Source organism: Crocodylus siamensis, chromosome 8, assembly GCF_052110815.1.
Source record: "Crocodylus siamensis isolate JL-2025a chromosome 8, ASM5211081v1, whole genome shotgun sequence".
NCBI classification, from domain to species: Eukaryota; Metazoa; Chordata; order Crocodylia; family Crocodylidae; genus Crocodylus; species Crocodylus siamensis.
This window is the reverse complement of record NC_143402.1, coordinates 78,936,569-78,960,064: the sequence shown is the minus strand read 5'-3', so window position 1 is coordinate 78,960,064 and position 23,496 is coordinate 78,936,569. Positions and strand designations below refer to the sequence as shown.

General features: G+C 65.1%; 2 protein-coding genes across 3 annotated transcripts; both read left to right on the top strand.

Annotated features, from left to right (window-relative positions):
- Positions 1-838: 838 nt before the first annotated feature.
- On the top strand, positions 839-11,950 carry GAA (alpha glucosidase). 2 transcript variants are annotated; one of them, XM_090059599.1, is made up of 20 exons: positions 839-895; positions 1,118-1,693; positions 1,827-1,972; positions 2,665-2,830; positions 3,588-3,684; positions 4,579-4,698; positions 5,113-5,231; positions 5,462-5,593; positions 6,282-6,392; positions 6,522-6,635; positions 6,767-6,851; positions 7,120-7,237; positions 7,723-7,856; positions 8,493-8,644; positions 8,846-8,994; positions 9,141-9,282; positions 9,471-9,569; positions 10,015-10,179; positions 10,840-10,992; positions 11,218-11,950. In XM_090059599.1, exons 2-20 carry the CDS (start codon positions 1,148-1,150, stop codon positions 11,275-11,277), a joined length of 2,808 nt encoding a protein of 935 aa, XP_089915725.1. In that variant the 5' UTR covers positions 839-895; positions 1,118-1,147; the 3' UTR covers positions 11,278-11,950. The 2 variants fall into 2 exon arrangements, with proteins under 2 accessions (XP_089915725.1, XP_089915724.1); XM_090059598.1 differs by lacking the exon at positions 839-895 and having other exon boundaries at positions 935-1,693.
- A 2,721-nt stretch (positions 11,951-14,671) lies between these two features.
- Positions 14,672-23,447, top strand: CARD14 (caspase recruitment domain family member 14). Its single transcript, XM_090059596.1, has 20 exons — positions 14,672-14,889; positions 15,044-15,181; positions 15,688-16,013; positions 16,467-16,637; positions 16,770-16,889; positions 17,191-17,316; positions 17,550-17,708; positions 17,811-17,939; positions 18,047-18,183; positions 18,378-18,472; positions 18,758-18,803; positions 19,582-19,771; positions 19,897-20,023; positions 20,288-20,525; positions 21,129-21,192; positions 21,398-21,509; positions 21,697-21,870; positions 22,011-22,126; positions 22,418-22,533; positions 22,710-23,447. Exons 1-20 carry the CDS (start codon positions 14,679-14,681, stop codon positions 22,915-22,917), a joined length of 3,003 nt encoding a protein of 1,000 aa, XP_089915722.1. The 5' UTR covers positions 14,672-14,678; the 3' UTR covers positions 22,918-23,447.
- Positions 23,448-23,496: the final 49 nt, after the last annotated feature.

Genomic DNA, 23,496 nt, shown 5'->3' with positions numbered 1-23,496 from the left:
AGGCCTCAGCCTAAGATTTCCTCTTCATCTCAATGCAGCAGGTGCACGTGCTCCTCCTGCCTGTGCTGGGTTATATTGTTAATTTGCTGCCTGGCTGCGGGCAAATCACTTCTGTTCTTTGCACTTGGGTTTGCTGCCAGAGTGGGGTGCTCACCTTTCTCAGGTGCTGTGGGAACCCTTAAAAACCACTATCCTGGGATATGATTTAATTATCCATTTAATTCACTCAGGCACTGCCAAATTAAAGCATTTCCCCTTGTAACCACCAGGTGTGTGCCCCACTGCTCCCAAATCCCTGCATCCTCTCACCTGGGCAAGGCCCTGGGTCTCCTGCATCAAACTCTCTTATAGTTTCTAGGGTCGGAAGGGACCTGAGCAGATCATCTAGTCCGACCCCCTGCCATGGCAGGAAAGAGTACTGGGGTCAAGTGACCCCAGCGAGGTGTACATCCAACCTCCTCTTAAAGCCCCCCAGGGTAGGTCTTGGAAGTTGGTTCCAGATCCTAGCCGCCCTGACCGTGATCTTGAGAACAGGATGGAGGGTAAGGGGTTACAGACGTGGGGAAATCCTAGTTTTCCCTTTTCACTCTTTTTTTTTGACTGTGGAAAAACACGAGAGCAACTCCTGTGTGGCAGAGACCACAGCAGGGCAGGATTGCTGGTGTTAAAAAAAAAAGGCTATCACAACTGCTGGCCGGGGTGCTCTCTTTTATGAGACCAACTGGGATCTCGCAAAAACAAACTGCTTTAATCGCGGGCTTGCGGGGAGACCCCCCCCCCCCCGCCGGGCCAGGCCGCGCTGCGCTGTCATGTGACACTGCGGTCACGTGGTGACCCGCCCGGCTGGGTCAGCTGACCGGCGGCTCACGTGACTCGTGGGGCTCGCAGCGCTGAGGTGGTGGGCTGGGCTGGGCCGGGCCGGGGGTCTAGGGCTGCTTTCCGCGTCCCAGGGGCAGGGGCAGGGCCAGGGCCAGGGCCAGGGCACTTAAAGAGTCTGTCTGGGCAAGGCCCTGGCCCAGCTGGTGCCTTTGAGCCCTGTGCCCACCCTTGCCCCGGGGCGGGGTGCTGGAGCCGCTCTCGGCCCAGAAACTAACGCCCCGCTTCTCTGTGCCTGCAGCCGGCCGTGGGGCCGCGCCCCTGCTCCGTCATGCCCGGGCCGCAGGCAGGCCCGGCCCGCCGGCGGGCTCCTGGCATCGCCCCGCAGGCGTCCGTGCTGTGCCTGCTGGCCGCGCTCGCGACGGCTGCTGTGCTCGCCGCGTCCGGCGCCCGCGAGGCCGCCCCGAGCCCCGGGGACGCCGAGGGGCTGCAGAGCATGTACAGAGGGAGCCGCGCAGCAGGCGGACGGGGCTCGCGTGAGCACGAGCCTCTGGGCCCTGCTCCCTCTGCGCGGCCGCAGTGCGACGCCTCTCCCGAGTACCGCTTTGACTGCGCGCCCGAGAAGCTCGTCTCCAAGGAGGAGTGCGAGGCGCGGGGCTGCTGCTACGTCCCCGTTCTCACGCCGGGGCCTGGCACTTGGCAGCCCTGGTGCTTCTTCCCCCCTGGCTACCCCAGCTACAGGGTGCAGAACCTGACTGCCACCGAGACGGGCTACACCGCCAGCCTGGCCCGGGCCACGGCCAGCACCTTCCCGGACGACGTCATGGTCCTGCAGCTGGATGTGCTGTTTGAGACGGATGCCAGGCTCCACTTCACGGTGAGTGGGTGCCGGCCCAGGTCGGGGGTCAGTTTGGAGAGCCCAGTTCCTTCGTCTGTGGGGTGACTCGCTTCCAAGACCTGTGGCTTTTCCCAGCACATGACGCCGTCCTGGTCTCTGCCTTTCCTTACAGCTCAGGGACCCAGCAAACAAGCGCTACGAGGTGCCGCTTGAAACCCCAACCGCGAGCAGCCGGGCGGTCTCAAAGCTCTACAACCTGCAGTTCTCGGCCGACCCCTTTGGCCTGATCGTACTCAGGGAATCCAGCGGGCAGGTCCTGTAAGTGCTTTTACCCTCCCGTCGTCACGTGCTCCCTTCCTGCACATCTGCCCTTCCTGAGTCTCAGCCCAACCCCGCAAAGCTGGAGGGATGAAGCTGGAAGTGGGGAGTGCCTCGACTGCCCCACTGCAACCTGAGATGTCTTCTCTCAGGTGCCCCCCAAGGAGCCCAGCCCTTTGCTTTGTTGTCCCGGCCCCTCTGCTCTCCACATGGCTTGTCCCAGCAGACGGGAAAAGGCAGCTCCAGCCTCTCCTGCCCCGTGCATCCCGGCTGCCCTAGAGGTGGCCACTGCACAGGCCCTTGGTCTGGAATAAGGACCTGGCAGGTATTGAGTGGGGAGGAGACGGCAGAGGCAGGGTCTTGCTGTTGGTTTTTCTTTATTCTCACCTTAATCTGCAGTTTGAGGTGACTTAATGAGTCTCTCTGGGGTGAAGCCGTTGCACTAAGGCTCAGGCCTGGCTTCCCCGTCCCTGGCTGGTGCCTTCGACCCCTGTGCTGAACTTCCCACTGTGCCTGAAGCACCTGCTGGGAGCCCTTTTTGTTCTGCCCAGAGACACCTCTGGTTCAAGGCTCTACGTCCTCCCTGCTTTCTGGTGCTGGGGGGCCCGTGGCTTCCCTGGTGCAGGAGGGGGGTGTGCTGTCCCTGGGGGGCTGTAGGTTGTGTGCTGAGAGTCCCCGTTTCTCTCTGGCAGGCTGAACACTTCCGTGGCTCCCCTGTTCTTCACAGACCAGTTCCTTGAGATCTCCACTTCCCTGCCCTCCCGCTTCATCTCTGGGCTGGGGGAGCACCTGACCCCACTCATCCTTGACACCCAGTGGACCAAAATTACCCTCTGGAACCGGGACATGGCACCTGTGGTGAGGGGCCAGGGCGAGGGAAGCCCTGCCTTAGCAGGGAGGGGAGTGTCCCAGAGCCCCCCAGGTCTCATCCTAGAGCTCAGACCCCAAAGCAGGGTTATTGGGATCTGCCTGCAGCCATAATGGTGAGGGGCTCAGGAGTCCTTCCCATCTCAGCATGCCGGTCAACTCCATGCCTGTCTCTGGAGCCCAGCTCCGCTGCACTGTTTTGCCTGGGCTTTAATGTTGAGGTCTGTGTCTGGCTGCGGTTGGCATGAGTGGGGTCTCCGTGCCCAGTTTGGCAGGTGCCACCATTAGCATCGGGACCCCTGGCCCAGGGCCTCTGTGGTTGGCAGTTGCTGCCTTCCTGAGAATGGCAGCGTGCCTGGCTTGGCACCCTTTTCCTGGGCTGGCCCACCTCTGCCAATCCAAGCAGGAGCACGCATGCATGCCACAGTGGGGCTGAGAGCATGTGCTGCAGCCCGCAGGCTTGGGGAGGGTGCAGGGATGTTTGAAATGGCCCCTGCTTCTACTCCCCCCTTCGCTAAACAGCCCCAAGGCTTGCGGCTGGGCAGCTGCACAGCCCTTGCGCCTGACCCGGCTGTCACCAGCCATTGCCAGCTTGTCTGTGCATGTGTTGTTTGGAGAGGCTGAGCTCCCAGGTGTCCGGCTAGCTGCATTTGGGAAGGGAAAGCCTCCCAGCTGTGCAGCAGGCCATGGGCATGAATGGGCTGCAGCCCTGCTTCCTGCTGATGGTCTGTGCTTTGCTGTGTCCCAGCCCGCTGCCAACCTCTATGGCTCTCACCCCTTCTACCTGGTGATGGAGGACAGTGGCGCAGCCCACGGAGTCTTCCTGCTGAACAGCAACGCAATGGGTGAGTGTCCCTCCCCCCAACCCGTGTCTCTGCATGGAGTGGGGAGCCTGGCTGTTGTTACACCTTCCAGGAGGCCTCAAGGTCAGGCTTGGCCGCCTGGCATAGAGTGGACATGGGAAGAGACCTTCCATCTCGCTCACCCTTGCACACACGGTTCCTAAACAACGCCTGGCAGGCGCCTCTCCAGCCCTGGCTGTACTCCTCCAGGGCAGAGGAGCTCACAGCTCCCTTGGGCAGCTTGCTCCATGCCCTTATGCTCTGGCCACCAGGGAACTTTCCATCTGCAGCATAATGCATTGATTTAAACCCACTGCCTCAGGTCGTGCACTCTGCAGGGAGGACGGTTTCTCCAGCTTCGTGGCAGCCTTTCAGCTACTTGAAAGGTGCTATAAAGCCATGTGCCCTATCTGATCTGCTCTTCTCCAGACTAAACATGCCCAGTTCTCCCAGCCTTCCCTTGTGTGGCTGCTTTCCAACTCATTGATCATCGTTGTTGCCGGCCTCTGGGTTTTGTCTGGTTTCCCTGTGCCCTTCTGTGAACAAGGTGAACAGATTTCTGCCCAGGCCTGCACTGAACAGGCATTATCACTTACTTGCCTCTGTTAATGCAGCCCCCAGCGGTGCTTGGTCATTGATGCTGGTGTCTTGTTGCTGATGAGCAGCCACCTCTGGGCCCTTCTGGGTGCGAGTGCCTGGCCTGTCATCCCCATTCTGCAAGGGAGCTTGTGGGTGGTATCACTGGGGTTGAGCATGGGTATCTCAGAGCGGCCCACAGGGGCTGGCTGCCAGTCTCGCAGGAAAGCATGGCTCTGGCCTGAGGCAATCCAGGCTGCTGGGTTGTGTTCCTGGCTCACTTGCTTCACTCTTGCACCTTTTTGTACGTGTGCCTGGCAGATGTGGTGCTGCAGCCTAGCCCTGCCCTGACGTGGAGGACGATTGGTGGCATCCTGGACTTCTATGTCTTCCTGGGTCCAGACCCCAAGAGCGTGGTCCGGCAGTACCTGGATGTCATTGGTGAGGGAGGAGTCTGGCCCCGCTGTGGGGAAGGGCCTCGTGCTCTTGTTGGGGTCTTCCCGCTGGGCAGCTTTGTGATGGGAGCAAACAGCCGGCCTGGACGGGCTGCGTAGGGCAGGAGAGACCTCGCAGCTGGCCTGAGCAAGGCCAAGGCCTGGCATATACCCCCTGCATATGCAGCACACTCTGGTCTCAAGAGCACCGTCTGGCTGAGGGGGCCTGATCCTTCCCTGTGCGTGCTGGGGAGGCCAAGGAGCTTTCTGAGCTGTGAAGACTTATTTCTCGCCCTCAGCGATCAGGGGAGCGGGGTGACAGCAGTCCTCCCTGCCAGCGTGCCCGGAGGATGTTGCAGCTGGAGTGCTGCAGCCTGTCACTGGCTCCCCCCTCTCTGACCTGCACCCTCCTGGTTTCCAGGGTATCCCTTCATGCCGCCCTACTGGGGCCTGGGCTTCCACTTGTGCCGCTGGGGCTACTCCTCGAGTGCGATCACCCGGCAGGTTGTGGGCAACATGACGGCTGCGGGCTTCCCCCTGGTAAGTTCCTGCCTTTCGATTTTCTCCTGAAACCAAGTGCAGGAGCCCCGTCTCGCTGCGGGGGGGGGGCAGTCCCTGAGCTGACACGGCCTTGGCGTCACAGCCAGCAAGACCCTAGTTGAGCCCGACTGCCAGGGCAGGGTTTGTGGGGACGACGTGTTACTGCATGGGGGAGTGGGAGCCAGGCTGGGGGCTGCACCAGCAACGCCGGGACCTGGTGCTCTGTGCAGGACGTGCAGTGGAACGACCTGGACTACATGGACGCACGGCGGGACTTCACCTTCAACCAGCGCAGCTTCCCAGACTACCCCGACATGGTGCGAGACTTCCACCGCGACGGCCGGCACTATGTCATGATCGTGGTGAGTGCAGCCCGGCCCCTGCCCCGTCAAGCTGCCTTCTCTCGGTCACCTTTGGCTCTAGTGGCCGCCATGCGGGAGTCCCAACCTGACGTAGCCCGAGGCGCCCCCAGGTTCCAGCGCTCACTTGCCGGCCCCTGCCTTGCATTGCCCTTTGCTGGCATGGACCGCGAGTGGTGTTGGTGGCGGGGAACGCTCAGATCTCCAATCCCAAGGGGCAGCTCAGCAGCTCAAAACCTCCCCCAGCCTCACAGAGCTGACGGTCCGCCTGGTCGTTCCTCTGCATGGGGCTGCAGGGAGTTTGGGGCCAGGTCCTGTCTCTGAAGGCAAGAGGGTGCGAGGCTGCAAGGGATGGGGATGCCCCTTGCATGTGGGCTGCGTGTTTGTGGCTGGAGGATTGCAGAGGCATGCAGGCACGTGAACTGAGAGTTGCTGGGTGACCTTGGCTCTGGAAGAGAAGAACATTGTGCCTGCCCTGGCAGCCTTGCTCTGAGAAAAGCTGCCCTGGCAGCCTTGGGACCACTTCTCCCCCATGCCCCGAGATAAGCTGAATCTCTCGCTGCCCTGCACCTGCTCTGGATGCTGGGTGAGGCCAGGACCCTGCACACAGTGCAGTCTGGCCTCTCTTGGGTGATGGTGTCACGGGCTGTCTTCTGGTCAATTTATGGCATGGGCATCTCTTCCCTGCTAGGACCCAGCGATTAGCAGCACCAGCCCTCCCGGCAGCTACAAGCCCTACGATGATGGGCTGAGGCGAGGGGTGTTCATCCAAAACACAACGGGGCAGCCTCTGATCGGGAAGGTGAGCCCCAGCCTTTGGGGATGGGCTAGTCCGAGACCAGGCAGGGGGTGCTCCGGGGTGGAGTGGAGCCTTCTGCACCTCCCAGAGACCCCAGTTAGACTCCTCGTGGTCTCTGCCTCCGTCTGCCAGGTGTGGCCGGGTCCAACCGCCTTCCCTGACTTCACAAACCCCGAGACGCAGGAGTGGTGGCACGACATGGTGAAGGAGTTCCACGACCAGGTGCCCTTCGACGGCATGTGGATTGTGAGTGACATCTCCCACCCGGGCCCAGCTCACATGCCAGGACATGATGGTGGAGCCATCACCCTCCCGATTCCCTTCCAGGGCAGCTGTCCATGGCCTGGCCTGGACTCAAGGGTCTCTTCTTTCCCCAGGACATGAATGAGCCCTCGAACTTTGTGCTGGGCTCTGTGGACGGGTGCCCCAGCAGCAAGCTGGAAGATCCACCTTACGTGCCAGGTGAGCGGTGGCAAGTCCCTGGCTTGCTACAGGAGGGATTGGTGTCCCTGCCATGTGACTGATGTCTCGGGAGGCATCTGGGCACCCCTCGCATGATGCTGTGCCCATCCAGATGAAGCTGGGAAGCCTTCACCTGCCATCAGGAGCTGGCACCCAGTGAGACCAGGCTGGCCTGCCCTTGGCAGCAGCGACATGGAGGGCTCGAGCACCTTTCTGGCTCGTGCTGTGCAGGCCCCACCGGGCTCTGGCTCACCGTGTTTCTCTGCAGGCGTGCTGGGGGGGTCCCTGCGCTCAGCCACCATCTGCGCCTCCAGCCAGCAGCACCTGTCCTCGCACTACAACCTGCACAACCTGTACGGGCTGACGGAGGCCATCGCGTCCCATAAGTGAGTCTGGGACAGCTGCTGCTGCCAGCTCCGGTCAGGACGATGCTCCTTTTCAGACATCTGGCTGGGTAGCTCTCGGGGAGGACTTGAGACTGGGGTGGCCCATGGAAGATGGGGCTCCTGGGACTGCCCAAAGACAGGCTTGCTGGCCTAGCAGCTGAGGCTGAAGGCACTGGGGCCAGTGGTGTATGAAGGAATTGGGGTGAAGGTGGGGGTCCCACACCAGTGCTGGCCTGGCTGAGTGTGGGAAGGGGCTGGCTGGGTCCAGAGAGGGGTGTGAGGGCGCTGGGAGAGCCCAGCTCGTGAGGGACACCAGGCAGCAGTCTTCCCCCTCGGCTGTGCCCGCATCTCGTGTCCCATGTGGCTGGGGTGCAGGAGGGGGCACTCTCATGGTGGGGGCTGGGCTTGCCCAGGGGAAAGGCCGTGGTGGCAGGGCCGCTCTGCCCCCCCGGACGACTCCCGACGGCCCCCTCCTGTCCCTGCAGCGCACTGGTGCGGGTGCGAGGCAAGCGTCCCTTTGTGATCTCCCGCTCCACCTTCGCTGGGCACGGCCGCTACGCCGGCCACTGGACCGGGGATGTCTTGAGCTCCTGGGAACAGCTGTCCTATTCTGTAGCAGGTACCTGAGTGCCACTGCCCTGGGTCCCTTGATGCTTGTGGCAAGGGGTGCAGCATGCCGCAGCGGGCCTGGGGCGGCAGCAGCATGAGGCATGTCCTGGGCAAGCCGTGGTGTGGGTGAGGATGCACCTCTGGGTTTGGATTCATCCCGGGCTTGGATATTGGCCTGCCTGGGGAGGATCCAGCTGCAGGTGTTGGCCTGGGGGTCAGCACGTTCAAGGAGAGAACTGCCCTCCTCTCCTGGAAGGTATGAGGGTACCTGTGTCTCCTGCCCCTGCTCCGTGGCACATGGTGGCACAAACAGCCCCGCCCTGGAGCCAGCCGCAAGGAAGCTTGGCCCTGGGAAGCTTCTCCGCCCCCAGCCCACCTGGAAGAGCTGGGGCTGCTGGACAGTGACCTGCTCTCCGGCCAGCAGGACAGGGCCAGCCCTAGCTGCTGCTCTTCCACGGGCAGGGCCATGCTGTGACCCGGAGGGTGTTTGCTCTGGTTCCCTGTGGGACTCTAGTTTTTGGGGTGGCAGGGGGATGCTCTGCCGGGTTTCTGTGTGTGCCCCTGGGACTTGCAGCTGCCTAGCAGCCCCCAGCAGTCTCCTTCCCGAGCTCTGGATGGAGCCGGCTGAGCCTCGACATGCTCCCAGAGGTGCTGCTCTTCAATCTGTATGGGGTGCCGCTGGTCGGAGCTGACATCTGCGGCTTCACGGGAGACACCTCGGAGGAGCTGTGCGTGCGCTGGACCCAGCTGGGCGCCTTCTACCCCTTCATGCGGAACCACAACGACCATGGCAGCCAGGTGAGCACCCTCTGCAGGCAGGCCCTGGGGGCAAGCTGGGGCCCCGCAGGCTCAGGGCCACTGTCTCGGCCATGGGGTGCTCAGGGGCTGGCCTGCTTGGAGGGAGCTTGGCCCCGTTCTTTGCTGTGCAATCTCTGAAGCATGGGGCTAGTTTCCTTCCTCCCCTGCTGAGCATTTCTTGTGGGCTCCCCTGCTCTGCAGCCCCAGGAGCCGTACACATTCAGCCCGGCAGCGCAGAAGGCCATGAGGAAGACATTGCTCCTGCGCTACACGCTGCTCCCTTATCTCTACACCCTCTTCCACAAGGCCCATGTGGCAGGGGAGACTGTGGCACGACCCCTCTTCCTCGAGTGAGCATCGGGCTGGAGGCAGGGGCAGGTGGGAGCACCCGACCTGGGCGGGGGCATGGCATGATACACTGGGTGCATGACATGGATGCAACCCTCGGCCCTTCTGTCCTGGGCACCAGAATATACACTGTCTCCGTCCTCTCCAGGTTCCCCACAGACCCCAACACCTGGACCGTCGACCACCAGCTCATGTGGGGTGCAGGCCTCCTCATCACCCCAGTGCTCGAGCCCGGGAAGGCCAAAGTGAGCGGGTACTTCCCTGCGGGGACCTGGTACCACCTGGTGACGGTGAGTGCTTGGTGCTCAGCGCCACGGGCTCCCAAACGTGACCTGGGGCCGGCGGGTCTACAGCTCTGCTGTGAGGGTAAGAGCCAGCGGTCTCGCTGACTCCCTACAAAGAGAAGGGGCTTGTGGTCCTGCTTGTCAGCTGTGGGATGCTCAGCACCTGGGTAGCACCTTCCTCCGTCCCTCTGCAGGACACCGTCATCCACAGCAAGGGCCAGTGGATCCTCCTGCCTGCTCCACTCGACAGCATCAACGTCCACGTTCGAGAAGGACACATCCTCCCCTTGCAGGTGAGTTGTCTCTGGGAGAAGTTCATGCTCCAGCCCAGCTTGGTCCCAGGTCCCAGGGGCTCTGCATGGATTTGGCAGGGCTTGGGGGCACGTCGGCAAGAGGCAAAGGAAGTTCATGCTTCCTGAAGAGCTAGACCCTGGCAGTCCTACTGAAACCTGGCCTTAGCAGGACTTGGAAGGGATGGCTTTAGTGTCATCAGGGGCTGTGGAGAGGGACTGGCCCTGTGTCTGTCACCCCTCTTGCGTCTGAGCAGGGCCAACCTGGTCTCTTCCACCCTGTTTCCCAGAGGGAAGGGCAAGATGCTCTAGCTTGGGCTGGGGCTAGAGGGAGCCCAGCCCCTGCCGAGGGTCTCGGGGTGACAGGCCTAGTGGTGTGGGGCCTTTGGGATTGGACCTACCACTTCCAGGCAGGGGTTTCCTCTCCACCCGGTGTCCCCATCCCCAGGAGCCTGGCTTCACCACGACTGAGTCCCGCAAGAAGGGGATGACACTGGTGGTAGCGCTGACAGCAGATGGCTTTGCCCGCGGCGACCTGTTCTGGGATGATGGCGAGGGGCTGCAGACCTTCGAGAGGGGCGATTACACCCAGATCCTCTTCCTGGCCATGAGCGTGAGCCTGAGGGGGGGAGCCGGCTGCTTGCCTGCGGGCAGTTCCCAGTGCTGTGCCGGGGCATGTTGCTTGCCACCTGCCCCTGGCAGCATGGCCCAAGGGGGCGACTCCAGAGCAGAGGCCGGAGCCGTAGAGGTCGGAGGGGCAGCGTGCAGAGCCCCAGCCCAGCCAACCCAGGGTGGCACTGGGTGCTGGGAGCTGCAGCATTTGCAAAGGCCAGGCTTGTTCCCCTCCTATTGCTGGCCTCGGCCTTAATGGGGCCAAACCTTTTGGGGCATTGGGGTCTCCCGGCTCTGGGTGGGGAGGTGGGATGGGGGCTCGTTCCATGCCTGGGGCAGGTCCCTCCACCATGGCTGTCCTAGCTCTCACCGTGTGCTGCAGACAGGCCATGCCTGCACGAGGCGCGCTGATGCTCAGCTCCTCTTTGCACTCCCAGTCACTGCGTCCTCCCCTTTCCTGCTCTCCAGCTCTGACTGCAAACCCTGGAAGGGCTGGGGGGGCCCCAGTTAGATTCAGTGCATCGTCTAGGCCAAGCTGGGTGGCTTAAAGGAGGAGCAGCAGTCTGAGTGAGAAGCTGCCACCCAGAGCAGCCCGGGCATGGGGGAGGCTGGCAGTAGTGCGAAGGCTTTCCTGGGGGTGACGCTCCTCCCTTGGGCGCAGGGCACGCTGGTCAGCGAGCTGCTGCGGGTCAACAGCCAGGTGGACGGGCTGCTGCTGCAGAAGGTGGCGGTGCTGGGTGTCCCCAGCCCTCCCCAGCACGTCCTGGCGAACGGGGCCCTCGTCGACGACTTTTCCTACCGCACAGACACCAAGGCAAGGCCCCCAGGCACCAGGGCGCCGCTTGGGCTCAGGCCTCCCTTCTCCCTGCTGCTGCTGGAAGCAAAGAGCATGGGAAGGGGAGATCTTCGGTGTTGCGGCACGTGCCAGCGGGAGGGAGCAAGGAGGGCGGTGGCATCTGCAGGAGATGGCAGCGTTCGGGATGTCTGAGGGCGCTGGGGAGGGGGCACTCACTGCTGGCTCTCCCCTCCCTCTCCTCAGATCTTGACAGTCCTGCTGTCCCTCCCGCTGGGGGAGCAGTTCACGATCACCTGGGCCTGAGCGGTCCTGGAGCTGCCTGCCTGCTGCCACGGCTCGTCCTGGCGGCCCCGTGTTGAGCGTGGGGGGGACCGTCCCACTGCCATCCCTCGGCTCTGCTTGTTCGTTGTGATCGGGGCCTTTCCCTGCTTCCTGCTGCCTCGTGACTCGCTTGCTCTGGAGTCCTGGCTTGGCCACCCCGGGCTTTGTGGATGCTCAGGTGGGAGCCCAGCTCGGTGCTGCCCCTGCCTCTGGTGCCGGGAGGTGAAGCCAGGACACAGCTGCAGGACTGTTTTGCTGGCTGCTGCCGCCGCCTTTAAGGCTTGATCCTGGTCCCACGTGAGTCAGTGGCCAAAAGCCCCAGTGGGGCGAGCGGGGGGATGCGGATGGTGACTTCCTCTCCCTGCCTAAGTGGGGAAGGGACTTCGCTGCAGGCAGGAACGCCAGGGCTGCCCACACCATTAGCCTGTCGCGCCGGGCCCTGGAGCTGCCTCGGGGTGGAACAGCTGGGCCCGTCCTTGACGCTGGACCGGTGCTTGGCTATCCCGGTGCCACACTGCTGTGCTGGGAGGCTTGCCGTGGGGATCTATCACTGCCCTGAACACAGCAGAGATGGGGCTGGGGGCTGCACAGCCTGCCCCCACGGTGCTGGCTGGGTCATACGGGTCTCCCAATAAAGCACTGGTTTGAATATGTGCTCGAACTACCTGCGTGCCAATGTTGTGACGGGCTCTAGACATGTGCGAGGGGAGAGTGGGGAGGAGCTCGGCTGCTCCAGGGCTCTCCTCTCCGTGCCAGCCCCGCGTCCGGGGACACTTGGCTGTGTGACACCGAGGGCCTGCATGTCCGTGCTCTTGTGCAAAACCTCCCCACTCACTGGGTTCATCTGAGGCCGAGCCGCGCTCTGGGCCCAGGGGCCCTGCAGCTGGTGTCCCACGAGCAAACACCATGGCCTCTGTGCTCCTCATTGGGCTTAAACTTCGAACAACAGGGTTAAGGTTTGGAGGGATTTTTACATCTGGGCTGCAGGATTCCCTGGGGACTCGTGGGACCCTAGAGAGCGGGTCCCCTGCCTTCCCTGGGCGGTTACGGTGGTTTCCCGAGCCTCGCTGCTGCCTTTCCTCCTGTGCTGCTGCTTATAAAGGCAGAGGCAGGACCTCTTCAGTGAGGAGAAAGCGGAGGGGCTGACACGGGGCCCTGTGGACTTGGACCTGTGGAAAGCTCAGGGCTAGTCCGCACGCCCGGCGGGAAGCTGCTGGCTGGCCCGGGACTTTTGCCGGCAGATGGGTCCGTGGAGCAGAGGTGCCAGCCTCGCCCGCAGGCTGTGGCTGCTCCACCTGGTGCGGTGTCGTCTGATTTTGCAACCCTGGGTTTCTGGCAAGTAGCTCAACCGGCCCCTCCTTTGCGGGGCAGGCTTAGCAGCTCCGTGGGGTGGCGGGCACGCCCCGGGCATTCCCCGCCTGCCTGCAGGCAGCGATGGCAGCCACCCACCTATCTCCCCACTCGTTTGCTGTGCTCTACAGGGTGGAGAGCTGGGTTTCTTCAAGGGCGGTGTGGAGCTGACACAGCACAGGGCAGGGCATGGGGAGGAAAGGGCCAGGAAAGCCCCATGATGAGCAGGGCTGAAGCCGCAGCGGGGTGGGGCAGGGAAGTGCATTCCCCAGCCGTGGGGGAATCCCTCGGCACCGGCCTTGACCTTCGCCCTGGGAGATCGCTCCCTGCCCAGGCCCAATGGCGGTGTCCCGTGGGGTCGGGATTAGCAGCACTTCCTGCTGGGAAGTTCCCTCCGCTGCTTCCCGCGTTGCTCCATCGCCCCTGGGAGCGGCTGCAGCATCCTGCCGGCAGGGCTGGGAAGTCTGCGCTCGGGTCCTGCGCCCTCCCAGCGCTGCTGCGCGCCAGGGGAGGGGTCCGAGCCGCGTGTCGTCTTCCCCCGACCTTCCTGGGGGCTCGTAGCTGGTTGCACGGGGCTGAGCGCGTGGCCCGGGGGCTCGGGGTTCCCTTCCAGCCGCACCTCCGTGCATCTGGGTGTCGTGTGGGATTAGTCGTACCAAAGCACGCCCACACTTCCCCTTGTCTCAGCCCCCGACCGCAAGCCTGGGCGAGGGGGACGCTCGGGGACTCCTGCTAGCCAGCTGGCATCTGATCCAGCTGCTTGGGAGGAGGCAGGTCCCAGCACCCACCAACTCCCCAGTACAGTCAGGATCAGCCCTGACAAACCTGCTTTTCTGCTGCCTCCCAGCCGGCTGCATCCTGCCAGTCGGTCTCCAGCCAGAGCCGCGCACGGAGCTCGCGGCAGGTCCTTGCCCGGACAGGTAGGGCTACCCGCGCTCGCTCCCCCAGCGCGAGGGGCTGCACGGAGGGTGGCAGGTCCGCTGGGCACGGCTGGAGCTCGGGGATGGGCCTGGGTTGTGGCTGCTGGCGGTGCCAGGAGTGGGGGCGCCTGGTCTCCACGGCGTGCCCTGAGCATCATCCCCCTTCTGCCCCCGCACCTTCTGCCGGCACACGTGTCCCTGGGGGCCTGGACGGCTGTTCGCGTTTGGGGGATGCGGGGTGGCCCAGTACCTCGCTAGTGCTCGGTGTGACGTGGAGGCAGAGCTGAGAGCGTCCACGTGCCGGAGCAGAGGGATGTAGCCAGGGGACCTGCGTGTTTGGGAAAGCTCGGGGAGCTGATCCCGCCGCCGGGCCCCTTGCTCCCAGCGGCCCCGGGGACCGCCGGGGCTGCGGAGCAAACTTCTGAGCCTCGGGACCTGAACCGAGCGGTCCCTCCGGGAGCTCGGGGCAGGCGGGGGCCCCGGCGGGCAGCTGCTTCTGGAACGAGGAAGCAGGAGGTGTCGGCCACGGCGCTCCTGGGCTCTCGCTCCTTCCTGCCCCGAAGAAACAGCAGAGCAGGAGCATCCCTGCTTGGCTGAGTCCCCGCGGGAGCCTGGGGCTGTCCCGGGTGCTCCTATTGCTGAGGGGCCGTGAGAGGTGGGCTCGGTGATACAGGTGCCCCTTGGCCCCGACGTGCAGGCAGGTGCCCGTGCACCGCCAGCCAGGACTCCCGTGTACGAAGGTTTCTGAATCGTCCCACTTCCTGGGGGAGACTTTTCCCCCCGTCTGCCCCTTCCAGCTGCCTGGACTTCGTGCCCAAGGGAAAACGACCCTGGCCCCAAGACCTGCCGTGGCCCCTGAGCTGGAGCACAGGGGTGTTGGCAGGAGGGGAAGGGCCGCGCCTCAGGTCTCCCAGGCGTGGGAAGGGGCTGCCCTGGTCCTGGCACTGCCGTGAGCTGTGGAGGGCAGGAGGGGATGGGCCTGGGACCCTGGGCTCGAGGGCGGCATGCTGGCCTCTTGCAGCAATAAGGGGCCTCTTCTTCTGCAGCTTTCGGGGCTGCTCCCTCTGCCCGCCAGACACCTCCATCTCTCCTCTTCTCCGCTAGGAGCCCGCCATGGCAGCCGCGTGCCAGGCCGACACGGAGCTCCGGGACCTGGACGAGGAGCAGCTCTGGGAGATGCTGGAGAGCCATCGCTACCGCATCGTGCGCGGCGTCTGCCCCAGCCGGCTCACCCCCTACCTGCGCCAGGCCAAGGTGCTGGACCAGCTGGACGAGGAGGAGGTCCTGCATGGCCCCCAGTTCACCAACAGCGCCATGAGAGCGGGTAAGCACAGGCAGGCGAAGGGGTGGCGTTAGGGGACTAATGAATGAAGCCCCTGGGAGCGCGGGTGGATGCAAACCTGGGAGATGCCCCACCGAGAGCAGGCAGGCAAAGTCTTGCCCCCGATCCTATCCGCTCTTCCCTAACCTGCCCCCAGGCCACATGCTGGATCTCCTGAAAACCCGTGGCAAGAACGGCGCCCTGGCCTTCCTGGAGAGCCTCAAGCTGCACAGCCCCGACACCTACACCCTCATCACGGGCCTGGAGCCCTCCATCGACCTCAACAACTTCAGCGGTAAGTCTTCCCGCCCCTGCCCCGGCGCCGGCGCCGGGGTCGGGGTCAGGGTCGGGGTCGGGGTGCCGCCAGATGCGGAGAGATGGGGGCGCGTGAGTGGGCAGCGGGGCAGAGCCGAAGGGCAAGCAGCTTTCTGGCAAACAGTGCTGATTGCCTGGTCTGCTCCCTGGTTTGAGGGTGGGAGGGGGCTGGATGTGCCAGGAGCCAGGGCATCACGTGGTGGCACCCGAAAGCCTCCTGGAAAGAGCATGCATGCACCATGCAGCACCTAGCGCAGCGGGGTCTGCCCCTGGACCGGGGTCTCACGACTGCTTCCCTAGTCCCTCGTGTTCCCCGGGAGCTTCGCCTCGCCCTGTCTCTTTGGGGAGGTCCACCCGTGGATGGGGCAGGCAGAGAGCCGGGGGGCTGGGGCCGAGCCGGGGCACGGCGGGGGCAGTGGGCTGGGACGTGGCGGGAGGGAGCAGGGTGGGTTCCCCTGGGCACGAGCCGTTCCCGCCCCGCCGCAGGCCTGGTGGAGAGCTCGAAGCTGACCGAGTGCCTGGCGAAGGCGGTGAACGGGCTGCAGGAGGCGGTGACGCAGGAGAAGCAGCAGAAAGCCTCGCTGGTGCACCGCTGCCGCCAGCTGCAGGAGCGCCTGGCCCAGCTGGAGGCCGAGGGCCAGCACCTGCGGGGCCTCCAGGCCGAGCACGACCGCATGAAGCGGGAGCTCAGCGCCCACTTCCACGAGGTGCTCAAGCTGAAGGACGAGATGTACAGCCTGTCCATGCACTACACCAACGCCCTCAAGGACAAGGACCTGGCCATCACGCGCTGCCGGGCGCTGCAGGAGGAGGTAGGGGCGAGGGCGAGGGACCCCGCCTGGGGCTGGTAGCACCAGCACTTCCTTGGGAGGCCAGCTGGCCCCTTCTGCGATGGCTCTGGCCCTCTGGGCGCTTGGAGGCATCCCCAGCGGGTCTGCGGCTGCAGTCCATGTCTGCACTGGGACGTGTAGCGTGCCGGAGGGCGCGGGCTGCAGCTCCCCCCGACCAGCGCTGCGGGTGCAGGGCTGGCCTCGGAGGTCACCTCGGTGGCCCGTGAACCCTGGATGCTGCTGGCTCGGGGACGGACGCGCGTTCCTCCCTGTGCCAGCACCGAGCAGGGTCCGCGTGCCCGGGGAGAGGGCGGGGCGTGGAGGCGGGCAGCGTCCTCCATGTGCAGCCTGCTCCCGTTAGGTGCAGGCCACGTCCTAGAGCCGTGGCCAGGTGTGGCAGTGGGGGTAAGGTCTCCGCTCCCTGTGTCCACGCAGCTCTACCTGATGAAGCAGGAGCTGCAGCGCGCCCGCGTGGAGTCGTACTGCGAGCGGGAGCCTTCGTGGCGCAGGAGCAGCGACCTGCAGCCGCCGGCCGACGAGGTGCTGGTCCTCAGGGAGGAGAACGAGAAGCTTCGGTCCATGGTGGAGCTGGAGACGTTCAGCCTGGTAAAGCCGACCCGCACCTCGCGCCTCCAGCGTTCGGGCAGCCGGCCCTGCGGGGCCGGGTGGGAAGGGGCTCGCCAGCTGCTTGTCCGGCCCAGTGGTCCATACGTTGACCGCGCCGTGCCCCTGGCGCAGGTGCAGAAGGACATCCTGGAGCAGAACCTGGATGAGGCCCTGGAGGGCAAGCAGGAGCTCCTCGATCGCATCCACTCGCTGCGGGAGAGGGCCGTGATTGCCGAGAGCCAGCGCAAGCAGGTAGGAGCCCCTGGTGCTCCCGGGCTGGAGACGCCAGCCTGCCCGCAGGCGACTCCTGCGCTGGGCAGAGGATGAGCAGACTGCCCGAGGTCCGGAGCGGCTTCTCTTTGCTGGCGCACAGGATGCAAACCCTGCCCGGGGGGGTCCTCCGATCTGGCCTGCCTGGAGGGTCTGGCTCTGGAGCTGGGTTCGTGCTGGAGCCCAGCTGCAGCGTCCGCGGCCCTGGGCACAGACCTGTGTCCTGCCGGGCTCCGACCCCTCGGCCGGCTCCCTCCTGACCTGCCTCTGTCTGTCTGCCCAGTACTGGGAGGAGAAGGAGCACACCCTCTTCGAGTGCCAGAAGATGCGGGTGGATTGCGAGATCTACAAGGAGAAGATCAGTGCCTTCCAGGCCCAGGTGGCAGAGCTGCAGAAGGAGCGAGACCAGGTGTGCGTGCCTGCGGTGCGGCCAGTGCACGCACATGCACGTGTGCACATATGTGCACGGCGGGCAGGCAGGGCCCTGCTTGCAGCCCCGGATTCCCGGTGCTCTTCAGCCCCCGCCGTGGGACGGAGCTGAGCGGCTCTGTGCCCTGGCCACACGGTACATGCCTGCCCCTCCTCCCGGATCGCGTTGCTCCAAAGGCCCTGACCTGTCCCCGTCTTGCCCTGCACCCTCAGGCATACAGCACAAGGGACACGGTGCAGCTGGAGATCTCTCAAAACCTGCTGGAGAAGGATGCGCTGCGCAGGAAGGTGTTTGAGCTGACGGACCAGATCTGCGAGCTCAGGAAGCGTGCCAGGGAGCAGCAGGCAGAGCTGGGCTGCACGGTGCCCACGGTGAGACCCGGGGCAGCCGGTCAGCGTGGCGCAGGGGCTGGGCACGGCCCGGGGGGAGGTTGTGGCACCGGGAAATCTGTCTGTGCGCTGTTGGCTCGGCAGGTGCAGGACGAAGCCCCCGCCAGCCTGGAGCCTGGGCAGCTGTGCCTGCGCAGGAAGCAGCGGCTGGTGCGTATGCACGCCATCTGCCCCAGGGACGACAGCCGGAGCAGCTCCCTGAGCACGCTGGAGGTGCGGGGCCCCTCTCTTCCCCACCGGGGATCCCCAGCAGCTCAGGGCAGGAGGGAGGCCAGGGCTCGCCTGGCAGGGCACTCATGCCCCCGCGCCTCCCCCCGCAGCTGTGGTCGGACCTGAGTGCCCGGTGGAGCGGCGAGGTGGCCGACAGCTTCCGGTCCTGCAGCCCCGTCCCGCCCTGCAAGCACTCCCTGCAGCGGAGAGCCACGCAGGACTACCTGGAGGGCTCCTTGTCCAGGAGGTAGCCGGCCCGGGACACCCCCTTCCTGGGGCCGTCCTGAGGTGCCACTGCCCCCCGGGCACTGCCGGGTCGGCACATCTGGTTCCTCCCTCTGGCCAGATGTGCCTTGCGACCCGAGCAGCAGGGTGATGGGGAGGGGGGGCTCTCTCTTCCCCTGCCTCACCGCCGTTTTCCCTCTGCTCTGGGCCCTGCAGCAGCTCCCAGGACTTCCTGGAGGTGGATTTCAGCCTCTTCCCTGGGGAGAAGGCAGAGGACCCCCCGGTTGAGCACGAGGCGGCTGAGCAGCACGGTGGGTGTCCCCCTTGCCCCAAACCTCTGCTCCTGGGGTGGGAGAAGAGGGCATCCTGGCTCCCAGTAGGATGAACAAGCTGGGCTCGTCCGTGACCTGGAGCAGGGCCTGCCCACCCAGCATCGCTCGGCACGAGGCATCTCGGGGAGCGATGCTGGCAGCAACCGGGGACATGGGCACGGGGAGATCCGAGTGCTGGGCTCGTGGGGGAGCCGTAGCGGGGCAGATGGGAGGGGAGGGAGACTTGCCCCTCTGTCCCCACCAGATCACGCTCTTTCCTTTCAGCTGGTGGCTCCCCACCACCCAGCCCAGGCCCCTCCATCTCCGAGAGGTACGTTGCACTCGGCCCTGGGGCAGGCTCTGTCTCTGGAATAGGGCAGCACCCCTGGGCGCTTGTACACATGGCGAAAATTGCCCTTTTTTGCAGTTTAATTGCATCACGTTTTACACATGCAGGATTTTTTTTTGAGATGTGAGTGAGTGTTGCAGTGCAAAGTACACCGCATCCCGATGTATTTTAGTTTGCATCAGCGCAAGTTGCAACGATACAGGCATCAATCTGTCACATGTACACAGTAAGTCGTGTACACGGCTCAGCTGCCCCGGGCAGAGCGCCCCTCTGGTCCCTGGCATTTGGCCTCTGCCAGACGAGCGGCTGCCCCAACCCCTGCGATGCCCCCGAGGGCTGAGCTCCGTCCTGCCTACGCTGGAGCCTGCTGCCATCTCCTCCTCCCCGCCTGGCGTTGCTGCCAGGTTGCAGTGGTCACCATGCAGGAGCCAGGGACCCTGCCCGGGTCTGAGCACCGAGTGCCGGCTGCGGTTTCTCGTGCTGTCCTGCAGACTCCAGCGCTTTGCACGCGACGCTGCTCGGGCACGCCGAGCCTGGAGCTGAGCCAGGCTGCGCCTCCGGGACAAGGGCTGGCAGCCACGGGAGAGCTTCGCGGCTGCCTCCGTGCGGCCCCGCGCCGGCCCAGCCCCGAGGGGACGTCCGCGGGCCCGGGCGCGCGGCTGGGCCCTGCGGGCGGGGAAGCTGCTAGAAGGGGTCTGCAAGGAGCTGACGCTTGGCTTCGGCTGTCTCTGCTGCTTCTCACGAAGGCCCCTTCCCCCAGCATGCCCATGCGCCGGCGGCCCGCCCGGCGCATCCTCAGCCGCGTCACCACCATCGCCTTCCAGGGCACGGCCCTCCTGGACCAGATCAGCGTCATCGGGGGCAACCGCACGGGCATCTTCATCCACCGGGTCACCCCGGGCTCGGCTGCCGACGAGATGTCCCTGTCCCCAGGCCACCAGATCATGGTGGTAAGGCCCCGCGCTCCCCTTCCTCCTGCCCAGCCCTCGCCCTGTGGCCTGCCAGTCGGGTTTGTGGGTCCCCCTTGGTCTCGGGGGGCTGCGGCCCGAGCGAGTCCATCTCCGTGCCCTTGCAGGTCGACTACGAAGTCGTGGAGCCGGCGTTCAAAGCCGTTCTGGAGGATGCCACGCTGGAGGAGGCGCTCTGGGTCCTGGGGAGGGTGAACGGTTTCTGCTGCCTGTCTGTCAGGAGCAACATGGAAGGTAAAGGCCGGCTCCCCCAGACTCATCCCAGGCACTTCCTGGGGGTCTTCGTGGTCCCCGGGCCAGCAGGCAGGAATCCTGCTGCTTTGCCCTTCCTCCCGTGCCCATCCGCTGCTTAAGTAGGGTCTGCTAAAGCCACCCAAGCGGTGCTGCGAGCATTGCCCCTTTGTCCCTGAGCAAATGGAGTGGGGGACTGCAGCCTCCTGCCCCACTGTTTGCATCCCCCCGGGCTGCCTCCCTACTGCCCCCTCTCTCTCGTTTCAGGCTACAAGAAGCTGGTGAACGACCTGGAGGAGAAGGTGGTGACCTCGGGCGACTCCTTCTACATCCGGGCCAACTTGGCGCTGGAGGGGAAGGTGACGGGGGAGCTGCAGGTGCAGTGCGATGACATCCTGCACGTCACGGACACCGTGTCCCGGGGCAGGAGCCGGTGGGGCGCCAGCCGGGTCAACCCCTACAGCGTGAAGGACGGGGACGCCGGCACCATCCCCAACTACTACCAGTGAGTCCGCCGGGCACCGTGCGGGCCTGATAGCCCCCTGCATGCAGGCAAGCGCCGGCAGGGAGAGGCCCCATCCCACGCTGCCCAGGTGCAGCCAGGAGATGCCTCTCCTCCCAGCTGCACGGCTGTGACATGGCTTCCAGGGCCTGCAAGTCCTGGCTTTCAGCTCTAGCACTGGTCACTGGCATCTCTTGCAGTCATGCCAGAGATGGGCACAGCCCCAGGTCCTCCATGCGCCAGGAGGTAGGAGGGATGCTGCCAGAGGGCCCAGGAGGCAAAGCTGCAGCCCCCGGGGAGCTCATGGCTGCCGGCAGTCTCCTCCCCCGGGTTGTGGCTAAGACCTGGCGCGGTCTTGCAGCCTTTGCAGTGCCCCGAGGGTCTCAAGGCCTCTTTCTAGCACAGCACGTCCACACCTGGGGTCTGCCGGGCGCCTTTCCAGCCCAGCCCTGTCTGCCCCAGGCTCACTCCCTCCCTGTCGGCACCCGTCTGCAGCCTGGTCCCCACGCCTGCCGCGGGATTCCCATGGCCCCGGGGTGCCCGGTCCTGTCCCCCACATGAGCTCTACTGCCTTAATGCAGCCATGGCGCTGCTCTCCGTCTCCAGGGCGCAGCAGCTGCTCATCGCCCTGATCCAGGACATGACCCAGCCCAGCACGGCAGCTCGGAAGGTAACTGGGGGGAGAGGTGCCAGCCGGCCCCTGGGCAGGGCACTGCACGGGGCTGTGGCCGAGGGAGGAACAGCCGCACCTGGGCTGAGCGCCGGGATGGGTATCGCAGGGCGGCCCGGCGGGCGGCGAGCTGCCAAGCAGCTGGTTTGAATTGGCCGGGGGCTGCGCCGGGCTCTCGCATGAGGCCTCTCGCCTCTGCCCCCAGCCGCCCGGGGTGCAGCCCAAGCTGGTGCGGATCGTCAGCACGGACAGGAGCAAGATCAACCCTCTCTGGTCATCCATCAACTGCGGCACCGACGACCCCAGCAAGCTGGACGGTGCGTGGGGTGGGCTGGGGCTGGGGCCGGTCCCTGTTGGCATAGTGCTTGGCAGGGATTGGGGCCCCCGGGTCGCTACCAGCTGCCGTGATGCTGACATGAGCGGTCGGCTGCCCACGGTGCCCTCAATCCTGCCGGCAGCAGGGGATGCCCTGACCGCCCTGCTCCCCCATTGTCACCTGCGCAGCCAGCCCCAGGATGTGCCCCAAGGGAGGCAGCTGCTTCACGCTGATGCCCTACACGCTGGTGAGGCCCCACAAGCCGGCGTGGCTGCGCCCTGTCCTCTGTGTGCCCACGCTGCTGGGCCAGGTCCTGAGCGACAAGCTGTGCCTCACTAAGACCTTCGAGAAGTGTCCCTCAGGTATGGCCTGGACACCTCCTCGTGGCAGCAGGTGCCCGGCTGTGCCCAGCACCAGCTTGTCGCTCCCGTGCCCATCGCTGCCGCCTGGGCGGCTCGGGGAGCAGATCTAGCACCCCCATGCTCTGCTTCTGCCCTCGCAGAGCTCCCGAGCAAGGCCGAATGCCTGGCCACCCACAGAGGCATCGTCCAGGGGAAGAGGGCACTGACTGGCCACTGCGGCATCATGCGCCAGGCCCTCGAGGTGCTGATGGAGAAGGTAACGGGGTGGAGGTGCAGAGGCAGCAGGACTCGGTGCGTAGGGGGGAGACGGTCGGCACTGTCCCGGGGCAGGGGAGCGAAGGCCTTTGGGGCTGGAGGCAGGGGTGCTCCTTCCTGCTGCCCATCTCTCCATGGGCTGGCGTCCGTCCCAGGGCACCAGACCAGGCACGCTGGTCTGTCATCAGGGTCCCTCGCTGAACCCCGGCACGGCTGCTGTCATCTGCAGGGGCAGCCCCCTGCCCGGTATGTCCGCGTGGGTCTGAGCCGCTCTTGCCCTGGCTCCCTCCAGAATGTGCACGGCCTGCTGGACGTGGGGCCGGAGAGCGTACGGGCCCTGCACGCCATGGACACGTACCCCATCATCCTCCTCATCGCCCTCAGTGAGAAGAACACCAAGAAGCTACGGTAGGTCCCTGCCTCCGGCCCCCGCGGCTGCCTCGCGCCGGGAACAGCACGGCCCAAGGGGCTCCCCCAGCCCCAATCCCATCATGCAGTCAGGGTGAAACCTGAAGCAATGGGGAACACTGATCCTGCTCCGGACTGGGCGCTCGGCCGACTGCCCCTCTCTGCTTCCGCTCCAGGAAGGCCTTGCAGCGCCACGGGGTGACGGAGGAGCAGCTGCTGGAGGGCGCGCGGAGCCAGGAGGCCCAGCTGGAGAAGGCGCCCTGCCTCCACAGCACCATCACCCCCGACAGCTGGAGCGACGTGGACAGCTTGGTGGGGTGCCTGTGCGCAGCGGTTGCCAACGAGCAGAAGAAGGTGGTGTGGATTGAGCCAGACCTGCACTGACCTGGCGAGGCAGCTGCAAACCAGGGACTGGGAGGAGGTTTCCTGGGGGCTTCTGGAGGCTTGTTTCAGAGGAGGGTGAAGGACCTGTTAACTAAAGGGTGTCGTGTTTGCACCCCCTGCTAGTGCTGGGTGACCCCTCGCCTGGCTGCTCTCTGCTCCCCGTGGCAGGGAGCCCCCCATAACTCTATGTATAGAGTGTTTCTCACTTCAGCTCCGCTCCCCTTTCATGTGTGGGGGGTGGGCACCTCGGCAGTGGTGCCCAGGTGCCAGGGCAGGACCTGGCATGAGCGGGGCTGCCATGACGTGCTAGGTCTGGACCTGGCTGGCCCCGGTGCAGCCAGGCTGTCCCCTCCCATGGCTGGGGTCTCACCGTACTGGGTATCCCAGGTTCCTCTGATCCCTGCCGCCTGGGCCCGTGCACATCAGAGGCTGTAAGTTCTGTTCATTCTCTGCATTAAACCTCGTTACTGACCACTGCTGCAGGCCCGTCTACGATGGCTGGGCCCTCGACCCCCAGCCCACGCACCCGCCCTGGGTGCGGGGGGCTGCAGGGGCTCCACTGCTGAGGCTGGGCCGGCT